This window comes from Eptatretus burgeri, chromosome 4 (assembly GCF_056783735.1).
Source record: "Eptatretus burgeri isolate ZD-2024b chromosome 4, Ebu_testis_v1, whole genome shotgun sequence".
Classification (NCBI taxonomy): Eukaryota; Metazoa; Chordata; class Myxini; order Myxiniformes; family Myxinidae; genus Eptatretus; species Eptatretus burgeri.
Window position 1 is genome coordinate 91,971,287 of NC_140964.1, and position 13,949 is coordinate 91,985,235.

The following is a 13,949-nucleotide window of genomic DNA, read 5'->3' on the forward strand; positions in this document are numbered from 1 at the left end:
CCCCTTAAACATCATACATAATGTTCAGAACATTCCCATTCCATTAAATTTGACAGATACATCCAATTTAATTTATCAACAAGATCAACATGACCATCACAACCAATTCAAAGGTCTATGTTTGCAAAAGGTACTTTGGGACATTTTAATTTTATTTGACTGCAAACTAAGCATCTCCTCTGGAAGAAAGTGTACTTGCCAACGTATCAACACCTGAAAGTATACACTGTTTTAGTTGGACTCGCTTTTGCTTCATATCAAACCCTCACTTAAAGACAGCTCATGGAGTCATAGGCAAGTACATAACCAACTGAACTATCCAGTTGTGTTTATATTCACCCCGTACTCTCATCTTCTTTGTCTTCTTCTTCTTCTTCCTTATCCTTTCAATCGGACCACATTTTTACTCTCCATACTTTTGATTTTGCACTCTTATCAAGAAAATACAGAAAAAGGTCAACACCAAATTAACAATCACGATTTTAGCTCATGGCAGAGATGTAACTGGATCAATCAACCCACTGCACCACAATACCAATTTCTAAGAGCAAAAAGGTGTTGAAGCATCTTACCTGCGATGATGACATCTTCCCAGGAACAGATAAATGCCGACCACCAAGTGCATCACCACAATTATGAGAATGAGTAGGGCTGGTGCCACTTTACCAACCACAGTGGGTGTTGCCTCTTGTGCTGAGGACGCAGAGCATTGTTTCACAGAGAATACCCAAGATAATATATGTGTTATATTAATATATTATATATCCTTTGTGCATCACGTATTGTAAAATATTAACAGTGAAATCACTGCTTGGCTGTCATGTGCATGTTTTACCAAATAGATGAATCAGGTTTAAAATGCATGGAATGTTTCCCCCTTGCCGAGAATCAATCTCAAATGATAACATAACCAATATTGTGTTCTGGTTTCTTCAAGAATGGATACAGTTTTTCCAGCTACATGAAAACACAAAAAGCAAAGAATACCATTATGGATCTGTCCTGTGTAATAATTTTCGTTTGTTCCCTCGTCCTTTGTATGCAGCACAAGGCTGCAGGTAGCATCGGTGGCTGAAGGTGCAATTGTGCTGCTGATGCAATGCCCGATTACCAAAACACTGGCACTCATTTCACCAACCTCGGAAGGATGACAGGCTGAGTCAACCCCACCTGGTGTTAATTCAACGGCCCCAGGGCTCAAACTCAGGACCATAAGATACCAAGCCAGCCACCCTTATCACGAAGCCAACAGCAGGCTTGTTTGTTCCCCATGTTGTTAATGACATTGCAAATCCCTTTCAGGGTCTTGTTGTCTGCCGAAGTTGGTCCTGTCATGTCGATTTCGAGATTAGGTTTGTCTACGGCTTAGCTTGACCATGTGCTCACGAGTCTTCGGCCTGATGTATGGTATTTCTCTTCTCTCCTCTGCTTCATCTTATCACGCATTCTATCCAAAAAACTTCTTCTGTTTCTTCATAAAACCACTCAAAAAGTGAACCCCCACCTCCCCAAAAACATCTACTCCTCGTGAAGGACACCATAGTATCTTTAAGGTTCATGAGCTAATGCTAGCATACAGAACAGCCAGTTTAACATCCATCCTTGGGATGGCACACATTGATACATCTCCCTGCCAGTGAAAATATCAGGGTGATAGTTTATAGTTGTGTGCAGATGCAAACCCAGGCTAGACACCTCAGAGGTGACTGTGCATACCTTTAGGCTATCATGCGCAGCCCTTGGGGCATGACAAAGCATAATGGATCGAAGCCATAAGGGTACTATAATCCCTGCAGATCTAAAGAAAAACGTTATTAGGATCAACGTGAAAACGCCCCATGACTATGCTCTGCATCTTGCATATCTGCAGCAGTTCCATGAAATAATAGTAACCAAACGGATTAACATTTCTTGAATTGCCTTTCAGAGCCTTGCAAAGTTCATGGCATGTTTTCAAGGTGGTTATTACACAAATAGTGATGTGAAAGGATATTTTGAACAGGTTAGAGTGCAGAAGTCAAGCTATCGGCATGAATAGTAGTTTTGCTCCCGAGTTGGAAGCACAATGAATATGCTTAAATTGTGCAATTTTCCCAATTGTGTGCACAATATAAGATGCAGTATTGAATGCATCCAATAGATTTGGAAAGTTGCCTTTTTTATGTTCATTTTCGTGTCAGGTAGTAAGTATATAATTAAAAGTGGAAGCAGGAACTGTGTGTGTGTGTGCTTGCTGTGCATTTACCATCAAGCTGGTGACGCAGAAAATATCCATCATTAGCTGTTCCACACACAAGATGACAAGCATAGCATTATTGAATGCATCAGCCTTTAACAAGTTAAATGCTAAATGATAATTATGTGTGTGAGTTTGCATATGTATGAAAAAATAACTAAATAAATATATATGTAGTATATATAAATAAATAAATATATACATTTTTTTTTTTAAGAAGAAGAAGAAAGAACTTTGAACCAAAAGGAAAAACTAGATTGACTTCGCTCATTTGAGCAAAAAAGCAAGAGCAGATCCGGTCTCAGGCAACGTTTCACCAGCCGGCTTTCTCAGGCACAAGAGGCCCCGAGCCTCGGCCCGTGTCTGGTTTTTATTTCGATATGACAGCTCATTTCCGGTCACCTGCTGGTGCTTGAGGTCAAATGGAGGCATGCTTTTTTAATTTTTATTTTATTTTGCAAAAGCAAAATAAATGTCAAAACACATCATCGACGGGATGCTCTGCTCTTTTTTGTTTTTACTTTCACGTGATCTGGTGGTGTATGTGTGTGGGTGAACACGTGTGTGCGCTTGTTGTTTTTGCGTTTCCAGGGCACGAACACGGCTGGTTTCGTGTCTGGGTTGGGCATGAGAGGTGTTGGTTGTGCGAGTGTTGGGGTTCTCATTGGGTGTTGTGTGCATGTGAATGTGGTGTTTGGCATTGAGTGTTGTTTGCTGCTCACCTTATCCAGATGCTTGCACCTCTGATGCAAATGGCAAAAACTAGATGGTGCAAGCAGCTGGATAAGGTGAGCAACAAACAACACTCGATGCCAAACACCACATCTGCATGGGAAGAGTAGCCTCATGGAGGGAGTAGCCAATCAGCTCTCATCTAATCGACTACACCCAGGTGGCTGGGATTATATGAATGATTGACACCTCCCACACTCCTCCAGCTGAATAAGCTACGAAAAGCAACCCAAGAAGACTTACACAAGGTAGGTGCTCCACTGTTTCGAACCATTCCCAGAGTTCCTCAACAACTATAAAGTGTGTACTATGTGTGAACGTCTTTATAGTTGTTGAGGAACTCTGGGAAGGGTTCAAAAAAGTGTAGTACTTACCTTGCGCAAATCGTCTTGGGTTGCTTTACATAGCTTATTTGGTTGGAGGAGTATGAGAGGGGTCAAATATTCGTATTCGTATATCAATCAGATGCACCTCCTGACTGTTGTGGTGAGCATCGCCATGGATTATGTCTCGCACGGTAAAACCACATAATCCACAAAGAACAACCATCCGTCTGAATCCCAGATGAAATTGTTCCTGCTATTGCAAACCATTCAACCAGAAGGCACGTAATGTGATCAGTGGGTAAATCAAAACATGTGGAGTGTGATGAGCACTCCCCCGATCTCCGTTGGACATAGTTCTACACCATAACAGTCAGGAGGTAGGTCTGATGTTAAAACAACGAATGTGGTCATCATTGGTTAGATATTTATCAGTAAGCCATCCTGATGAGGGCAAACAAGCCCAAAATCCAGATAGGTGGCTCTGTTTGATGTTAAACTGATGTTGACCATGTAATCTTTGTCTGTTTAGCAAGAGTCACTGGGCTGAGGCCTCTAGATTGGAGGTGATGCTTTGGTGTAGGGCTTTGCCCAATGGAGATTGCGTGTGTGTGTGTGTGTGTGTGTGTGTGTGTGTGTGTGTGTGTGTGTGTGTGTGTGTGTGTGTGTGTGTGTGTGTGTGTGTGTGTGTGTGTGTGTGTGTGCATATGTGTATATGTGTATATATATATATATATTCATTCACCATTATGTGAAGACATTTGGGATCCTTCTTGAAAGAAGTGATGAAAAAGGCATAGCCAACCAATACATTTTAATAAATACTACTCCACCGATTTTGTCAAAAACAGGAAAGAGCAGACCTAATCTTGGGTGACATTTTATCCATGATGGTAACCCACAAACTTCCCCCAGGCAATTATTCCTAGCTTTGGCACATAGCTCAGCATAATTCCCTTCACAACCTTCGTCTAGTCACGTGCCAGTGCAAGGAGTGGCTAGGTGTATTAAACCACAAACATGCCATCATCATCTATAGTCTGCAGACTATCAATATAGCATTCTTTGGAAGTGTACTATTCCAAATGAACATGAGTACCGTGTACTTTGGGAGTGCAACTTTCGAACTGGAGGAATACCTTTGCAATTTGGTAGTGTACCATTCCAGCTGGGAGGGTATGAAGATAAGCAGGAAAGAATGGATGGGCCAATCAGGTGGAAGCCAACAGGACAAGCGAAGTAAACAATGTCATTGCCCCTGAACCTCTGCACCTCCTGCGGGTGCCTGGAACCCCCATGGGGAAATCCAGGGTCTGGGCAGGCTCTAGATACAGCTGCAGTCACAACCACCAAGGCAATTGGGCTTTTATCAAAACAATGTTATTCGATTGTCATATGCACCTTATAATATTAGTATATGGATTTCATGAACATGCTGAGGCAATGTAATTGGAAAAAAAATTTTGTGTGGAATATTCTTCAGTAATTACAACTTCTACATAATCATATCCAACTACATATATGCCTAACTGGTAATTATTGAGGAAGGAAATAAATGTGACCAGAAAAGATGATGGTTTGCGCATCTTTTTTTACATTATAAACAGTTCCACCTTTATCGCATTAATAAATTGTGATTTTGGTCACTGGTTTTGGCTAAACAGAGGGAAGGGTCATGTACATGGAGGAAAGCATGCGTACCCTGGCAGTGGGGAGGTGGAGAGCTCCACTGAGGGCCACTGACTCGGCCACGACACGTGAGTCGAGACGACCCCACCAGTATCTGCCCGCTGGCACAAATGTAGCGAACTGTTGATCCCAGAGGGAAGTCTGGATCCGACACATGGCGCTCTGCGTTGACCACGTTCCCCGGGTCAGAACAGTACAAGGCTGGAATAGGAAATGTGGGAATATAAGTGCATAGGCTGTTTGGAATAAAGGAAATCCATGCCTTTGATGTGAATATATAAAGAGATCCATTGGGTGAGTACACTGATTATTGATATCCAATCTACAGAGGCACAAACAATTCTCTCAAATAATGGTATGACAATATGGTTCTCCTGGATTAATACAAAAAGCTGTCATGTGACCCATAATAGGATCAGGTGTCACATAAGTTGATGGCAGTACTGTTTTCATCAGTTGTCAGTTTGAACAACAACATTGCCCTTTGTAGTGATTTGCAGTTACAGTGCACCATGTAAGGACCCCAACATTCAAAAAAGTTTGTTGTTGAAATGTGTCCACAAAATATTAAAGACAAACAGGCCAGAGGCAGATGAAGATTTTTTGGGCCCTGGGCACAAAAGATATTTCGGCCCAAAATGCCCCCCCCCCCCCAAAGAAGACCATGTTATTTTTGCCCCCCAAAATGCCCCAAAAAGAGGACTCCGTGTTATTTTCACAATCGCTTAGCCGATGTTGCTTTAGACTCGACTGCAAAAAAACATCCGGAGGAATTCCCATGTTTTATTGCCTTTCCCCTCCCTTGGAAAAAAAAGCCATGCTAAGATAACAACCAATCAGCTTGTTATCGCTTGCCAAGCCAGACGTTCCTTGTCAACTTCTTCATTGAAGTGCTTGCTTGAGTGTTTAAGCCACATGTTCTACATTGCCAACAGCCATGTCTGCCAAAAAACCCGAAGCTGTGTCGCCATCATCTCCGTCTGTCGCTTCTCTTTCTCCGCTTGACGTATTGGTTTGTAGTTGGTATCGTCTATTTCAACAAAGTAACTCTGTTTAGCCCCCTTTACTTGCTTCACCTTTCTCTTTGAGCTCCCACTTAAGTACTGCCGATCCATTTTTTTTTTTTTAACTGCCTGTGAATTCGAAAGTAAACTGACATCCGACCGATGACATTGCAAGTCATTTGCATATTGGAACATGAGTTTATAAAACATAAAAAAAACAATTCTACTGACAGACTTGCGATCATTTAATTTATTAATTTATGTAAATTACTAATAAAATAAAATAAATAACGTTATGTACTTTTTGAACAGCTCCATGTTGAGGTTGAACAATCCATGATTGTGTGATGAATCAGCGCGTTCTGTTATAACCGTGGTGGAGGTTGACATGGATGAGAGATGTCGAGTTAATATTTTACTAGAGCAGTCAATGTGCGTTTCCCCTTCACCCTGTTCATCTCTTAAGAGTGCTTTAAATGCCCGGCCCATTACAGGATTTTGTCGCAGGTTGTGACCACAGTGCAGTTATTGTTGTAGTTTAATCATTGTATTATCAAGTATTGTCTGGTTTCACAACTGCAATGAGACTCGGCGGTCATGCAGCGCTCAAGCACAGAGAACCCCACAACAGTATAAAGCCTAAAGCAGCCCTGAAACACCCCGCATGGAAACTTGTAATTGGAAACACAATATTATAGTGGTGGATCTGGTATAGAACATTTTAACAGAAAATGTATTGTTACGGCTGTGGAAATTCGCATTACACCACAAAGGGTCCCCAGGTGAGATATATCGGTAAGTTCATGTGTAGTTAGCCCAAACCCATTGTATAGAGGGAATATATGTGATCCGTTCGGGCTGCGATTCTTCAGTTAGTCGTTTTTCTTTTGCTGTCGTTAATTTGGTGCAAGAACAACAACGAACATTGCCACAACCAACATCTCAACGATCATGCCATTCACGACACGACGCCAACAATCACGCCATTCACACCACGACGCCACCTTCCACAACTACGCTTCCACCATCTTCGCCACTCGCCATTCAATGAGCACCGTGCGGTCACGATCTCCGCGGGACGGATGAAAGGAGCGGAGTGGCAGCTTAAATATCTCCCGCCCAAAACTCCCACGCTTTGGCATGGGGGAGGTGCGATTTGAGCCGGAGGTCAAAGGTGAAAAAAGGTGGGGGCCTGATTTTGGGGGAATAATTCCCTGGCCCCGAGCCAAAACTGACTTTCCTCGTCCCCCGCACGGCGCGGGGAGGGGGAGCGAGAGGGCACGCCCCTTTTTGGGAAGCTTCCAGAAGGGAGGTGGAGCCAGAAACGGGGCGGGGCGAAGGGCGGAGCACCACCCTACAAAAGGCGTGGGCGTGGAGAGGCTCGCGTTCGAGTTGGGCTCTTGTTCGGTCGGTTGTCGAGGGGCGGAGAGTCCTTGCTCTTGGTATGGTCGGTTGTCCCTGAGGAGAATTGTGGAGAGTTGTGGTGATTGCTCCTTGTCGGAAGTTCTGTTCGTTCATCCCTGTCGGGCGGATGACACGTGCAGGCGCGAGGCACGAGCCCAGTGGACCACGCTGGAGGGACTCGGAGCTACGGTCGCCAAGGACGCGACGCGCTAAGGGAAGTCGCGACTTCCTTTTCTTTTGGGGTTTTGTGTAAATGTCTGTGGGTGGCGCCAGTCTTGAAAAGTAGAACAGTTATAAGTGTTGCCGTGTAAATCATATTCGGTTGTAGATCTGCTTGCTTTTATTGTGTTTTCTTGCTTGACTGTAATATACATGCCTTCTGTGCTTCCGTAATAAATGTGCTGGTCCAATTGTTCCCCGTTTCACTGTGTCCTTTCCTTTGTTTGAATCTCCATCTCGCATCACGTAAGGGATTAATAGTGGGTTTTAAAACACCCGGTAACTAATCTGAACTGTCAATGTCGACGATAACTCTGCTCGGTTATCCCTGTAGTACGGAACGAGCCGCTTAAGCGGTTCGTGTCCGGAGTCGACCTGTGGCGTGGTACAACTCCTCGGTACGCTATCCGCGCGGGTACTTAGGTAAATTGACCATTCGGCGCTCTGACCCTATTTCGCGCGGGTAGAATGCGGACTGAGTTGTGGTGAGGTTAAACCCCCACCCGTGACTGGCTCCTGGCCGTAGTTCCCAGAGGGTCACGACTGAATTGTCCGTTCCGGTGGGCGACGCGGTCGCCATTCGAATCAAGCGCCGATCGCACGCCGGACAGGCCAGAATTCGTAACAGTATTTTTCCGTGGGGCACTCATTGAGCTCTCGGCCCTGGGCAGGGGTCCTGCACGTCCGTGCGTTAATCCGCCACTGAAACAGGCAAATAAAGATGAAACATGATAGCAGTAAAAATATACAAAACACTGCCTAAATTGCTGCAACAAATGTTTGTTTGTGAACAGGCAAAATGTATTCAAAGAAATAAGTAGCAAATGGACAAGAAAGAGCAAGGAGAGGCATGGCTCGGTAAAGAAAACCTAAAAGAGCCAAATTGCTGGCAACTATTAAGATTTCAAGTAGTAACATCTTTCATGAAAAGAGGAAACCATGAGACTGTCAAATTTAGCATTTTTGAAACCTGCCTAATTACAATCTTGTATAAAGTTGTTTTTCTTGTCGAAATAGGCATTCATGTCTCAGTTGCTATGCGTGCAATCATGATTGCGAAGGAAGGATTCGCTGGATATATTCACACGTGTTCAAATCATAATCACTATAGTCGATTACCATAGCCTACATACGATAGGCCTTTTCTTAGCCTTTTCCATACCATAGCCTTTTCTTCATTGAAATAAAAATAAACTCCCAATGGTCAATTTTGATTGTACTGTGCCTGCCATTCCTCTGGTCCCTCAAAGATGTACGAGACATTTTGGATTTATTGATTCAGCAGCTCTGAAGATCATGGCATTCAAAATATATCCATTGTAACTCCAAGATGGCCATCAGGCCTTTGAATCAATCAGTTTCGTTGGAGGATAAACACTCAAAAATTCATCATGAGCTTTCTGTTCCACACATTCTACATCACGAACATTAACCCTGTGAATTTACATGAATCTCCCCGCCACACGGGGTCGGGGATTTCCAGGTCAGGGAGGCAGCCCTGCGAGAGGGAGGTGGATTTTTTTTTTTAATTTGTACCTACGACCTGACCATGGGTACTACCAACACGTATCGTATGCAAAATTTAGTGGAGATCGGATGAGCCCTGTTTTTATCTATAATTTTTAGATGTACAAACATCCATACACACATGCATAAGGTCCATACATACATAGAATTCCCTCATTTAATATAGTAGAATATCAGTCTCCAAGAAACACAGGTCACAAAATGTGATGGGAAAATTATAACTAGAGAGTTTATGGAACACCTTACCCCGGGAACTTGAGGAAAAGGACATGGGAAGGGTCTTTTCAACTATTGTTTTGCATTTCGGAGCACAATGTATCTTTCCAACAAGCCACAATTTTTATTTCCTACAAGATGCGATAGACCAAGTACGACTTTCTGGCATGTGAGAATAGATCAGCATATGTGTCCTCGAACACATGTTCTGGAGGAGGGTCCTGCATGAGCGGCTCCTTCTTTTGGCTGGCCATACACTTGACAGATGACACATGAGTGTGTTGTGTTGGCGATATCATTATTGATGTGAGGCCAGAACACGGTTTGTCGAGCTCAAGGCTTCACCTGCTCCAATCTTTAGTGCAAGGCACGGAGTATGTCACTCACACCCTCGCGTGCTGCCTGCGGTATCAAAATGTGGTGACTATGTAGCACAAGATCTTCATCCACAGATAACTGATCACAAATTTGAAAGGACTGCTTTAGTTGACAGTCCCAATTGGCACAATTCAATGGGAATCCATTGCTGATCGTGTCGGATAGAAGACGATACTCAACTACGCAGCACGCATGCTCCCACAGACCATCCAGGATGGAATCAAGCATCGCCGGCTGCTCGTCGATGACGCTTGTCACAGCCGAGATGACAACCTGTTGGACGTCACGTGTGACAGCCACTGCAGTCTCCTCATCATCTTTCAGTGGGATATCAATGGGATGATGCAACAACGCATCTGGTATAGTGTGATCGGAGTCCTTCCGCCAGATGACAGTGACAACGTAGGGCATCATTTTCTCGATGATATGTTGCAACCATGGGTTTTCGATCGCATCCAAAGTGTAGGTATTGAATATGGGCAGCAATGGCCTGTGTTCAATCACAAGATCGAACATAGGTTGACTGAGGAGAGACCAATGATGTGCCAATGTGCCAAGACACTGCCAATGCCTCGAGCTCAATCATAGCATACCGAGACTCAACATCGCTTAAGTAGTGGGAACAACATTGCACAAGTTTCCATGAATCCCCATGTCATTGTAGCAATACATCTCCAAGTCCTTTGAGCCGAGACGTGTCTTTCTGGAGCATCGTAGGCAGTCGAGGGTCAAAATGCACCAAAACAGGTGGTGATGTCAGTGCACGTTTCATGGTGCGAAATGCTGCATCATTATCTAATGTCCACTCAAATATTGACCCCTTATTCAAGAGACTTCATAGAGGATCTGATGCCGATGCGACTCCGGTAGTGAAACTATTAGCTGGTGCACAAATCCAAAAAATGAACATAGAGCAGTCACGTGAGTCGGCGTGGGAAAGTCCACAACCGCATGCGCCTTTTCTTCTCAGGATCAGAAACAACGCCATCCTGGCTGACAACGTACCCACAAAACTTCACATTTTCCTGGTTGAACTGAAAGTTACATGGGTTGAGCATAATGCTATGTTCACGACATAGCAGAAGTACCTCTCATACATCGTTCGAGTGTATCATACATACATCATACACCATCGGTGGAAAACACCTCAACGAACTCCATCATCAAAACCTCACAAATCTTGCCCAGTTGTTTACTACTAGGCATGATGCTGTCCATCATGGACATGGCATTTACGTTGATGATGTCATCAGTAGTCGATGTCGAACAACCACAATTGCACTAATGCAGATCATTCAGCAGGTATCCTGCAATGCGTGGAGTGCTCATGTCATTGCTGACGTCACAGTCTCACGGATGGAGCGACCATCCCATTGGAGACAAACATGTATGGTATCCAAGTACGACATGGCAGCACCATCAGCATTCACAATCTAGAGGTCATCTGTGTCATCCAGGTCATTTGGGTGAATATCCAGCAGATCAAGATGGGAAGAGCCAATAATCGTGGCTTTAGCTCACATGTCTGGCAGGGCATTGAGCATGCCGAGAAGAATGCCATCACGATCTGAGATGTCAACATGTATATGAGGTGATGGATATCGGTTCATCTGCTGTGCAGTGGCTGCAACCAGGACTATGCGCCGAACAGCTGGTGTTGAACCATGGTGTGACTGAGGAGCAGATTGGACCCGTGGTTTCCAACACACATGAGTGTAAACTTCACGAATAACACATGTTTCCTCCATGTGGGCTTTATGTTGATCAATCTGCAAGGCCAGTATGTCCTTCATCGCTGCCAACACTGAAGACATATCCTTCCGTGGGGCCTCTTCTGGCTCCACTTGATGTGGTTTATCCATGCCGGCCATACTGTCGGAATGGAAAACGAGAACAGGCAAACAAGTCCAAACGCACAATGATAGTGCCGCCCGGCAACAGCATGAGGAACTAACACGCACGACTTCGTTCCCGAGCAGCGATGAAATCAATCCCCATCCACTGTAGAAACTGACCAAAGACAACGAAAACACGTCCATGGTGGCACAAAATGTTTTTCAAGCCGACTACTCCATGTTATTTTGACAAGTTGTGGTAAAAGCAACAATACAGCTTTATTGTTGAGGCATCATCAACAGACAGATGGATAACAAGATGGATGTCATGATACACACTGGCATGTGTCACGGGACGTGATGCCACGTCCGGTAATTGCCATAACCTGGGAGGGAACCCGGAACGGAATCCTACAACTTGTTGTGAGCCTTATGGAATGAACTAACCTTGCCCGATAGAGCGCCATTTCCCCAAACCTGAAACTAAAGAAAGAATTAACCTTCAAATATTGCAATGCCTCAGATGATGAAGTGGATAAATAGCCTTGACCTTCGAGTGTGTGCCCTCTCCACAATAAAAAGTGGAGGTTTATCTGTTCCAAAGCCTTGTACCTCTATTTTCTAATGCTTGTCTATCTGGCCTGGAAGAATGGTCTTTAATAAGAGGAAGGTCAGCAGTTCAGGCTGGCCTGCAGGCATTCTGCAATCTTTAAAATGGCCTTTTAAAAAATTGCCACAGTGCTACTGCAAAATCTGAGATCATCTTAAACAAGTAAAATGCTTTGCCATACAAGCTTGTAATAAATGGTGCAGGTCGAAAATCTGAAGATGACATGCTGGTTCACAACTAACCAACATAAGGCATCAAAACAATTTGGGTAAAAAATCTCCAGATTGATGTGAACAATTGCTTGGCTGGAGGTCAGTCAGGGCTAAAAACCAGGTGGGGGGGGGGAAGAATTATCTTTTGTTATTTGTATTTTTTAAAATGAAAAGCAAGATGAATGTATGAAAACAGAGAGTGGATTCGGATTGTCAGATAAAATAATGATGGAGGAGAGAATGAAGGCAGCTGCATGACATAAGTGGGATACATTGAACCTTTTTGGCAGGATGGAGGAGGTTCACTCCAGCTGAGGTCCCACAAGCAGGAAATGATCTCTGGACCCTCAATATCATAGCTGGGATAGCAGTGGTATGACACAGAAGCACCATATGGGAGTCGGTTTCCTGATGGAGTACGCCAGCCATTGGAGACTTTTGGTAGATCTGGGCATGAATCATTTCTCATTCGCTCTAAATGGGTGTGTGAGGAAAATAGGCAGAGGTGGAAAGGAATAAATATTCTATTCAATCATTTTCGCTGTCACCATCATCATTAACCTCCCATAAGAACTCACAATGGCAACTACTCGAATATGCGAACACAGGTGGCACGACTGTCACATATAATCGTTACCATAATTGCAATAATGCCACAAAACTACAACAATGTCAGAAAGGGGGTAATGCGAATAGTTACGTTGGGTGAAAAGAGAGCGAATGGATGTGGTAATACAAACCAGTGAAGCTAATTCGGAAGCCGAGTCCGAGGTCATGGGAGGATGGATCAGATTGGAATTGTAGGGTGATGTCTGGTTGAGAGGATGTGAGATGAACCCCATGATACTGACCACTTAGCTGGGCCAAAACAGGGGCAGACAAGTCCTCACCATCATAGATGGTTAGCATGTCACTTGCCCGCACCACCAGACTGGAAACAACGGATGTCATATTTACTTGCATCATCCCAACGTAATAAGCAAATTAATCAAAAACAAAAACAGTAAATAACAACATTACATGCAAATGTTCAAAAAAAACGATGCTAAATTTTAGGGTGGCATGTGTCAGGTGATGCATACCATGCACCACTACAACTGTGTACAAACTATATGCTGAACTCCCTATATTCTGTATATTAGTGTGCGTTTCTCACGTGTGTAGCTGAAGCTCCAGATATGTGCCCTGCGCGGCGTGCACACCCCACACACAGTCCTGCCCCTCGTCGTACATCTCTGGCCAATGGGGAGAGAGCACCAGACCTTCTGTGTCTGTAACTTCACCCCCACACAAGGCTGTAAAAAAACATTCGTGACTTACTATGGGTATAATTTATACCATGACCAAGATCATAGGGAAGAGCAGAGAATCATGTTCAGTTGTGCAAGACCAGGAGGTAATTATATTAATGAGGAACTTGCAAGAGCTGAAAGAATAATTAATTAATCAATCTGAAATAGCTCAATCTAGCATTCATGTAGAATATTGTATTGGATTAGTATCCCATGAATAAAGACTCAGAAATGAGATAGCAAGCAATCAAAACAAAATCAAAGGACTTAAG

At 43.8% G+C, this 13,949-nt stretch overlaps 1 protein-coding gene across 3 annotated transcripts in view; it reads right to left on the bottom strand.

The window, feature by feature from the left end:
- LOC147028676 (seizure 6-like protein) overlaps positions 1-13,949 on the bottom strand; it is a 357,285-nt gene that overhangs the window by 40,245 nt on the left and 303,091 nt on the right. For all 3 annotated transcript variants that reach the window (XM_085879332.1, XM_085879333.1, XM_085879335.1), the window contains 7 exons: positions 13,542-13,680; positions 13,126-13,316; positions 12,665-12,859; positions 4,993-5,181; positions 4,431-4,625; positions 2,246-2,281; positions 573-693 (listed from right to left, as the gene is read on the bottom strand). In XM_085879332.1, the coding sequence (XP_085735458.1) occupies positions 573-693; positions 2,246-2,281; positions 4,431-4,625; positions 4,993-5,181; positions 12,665-12,859; positions 13,126-13,316; positions 13,542-13,680 (1,066 nt within the window). The remainder of the gene's footprint in view (positions 1-572; positions 694-2,245; positions 2,282-4,430; positions 4,626-4,992; positions 5,182-12,664; positions 12,860-13,125; positions 13,317-13,541; positions 13,681-13,949) is intronic.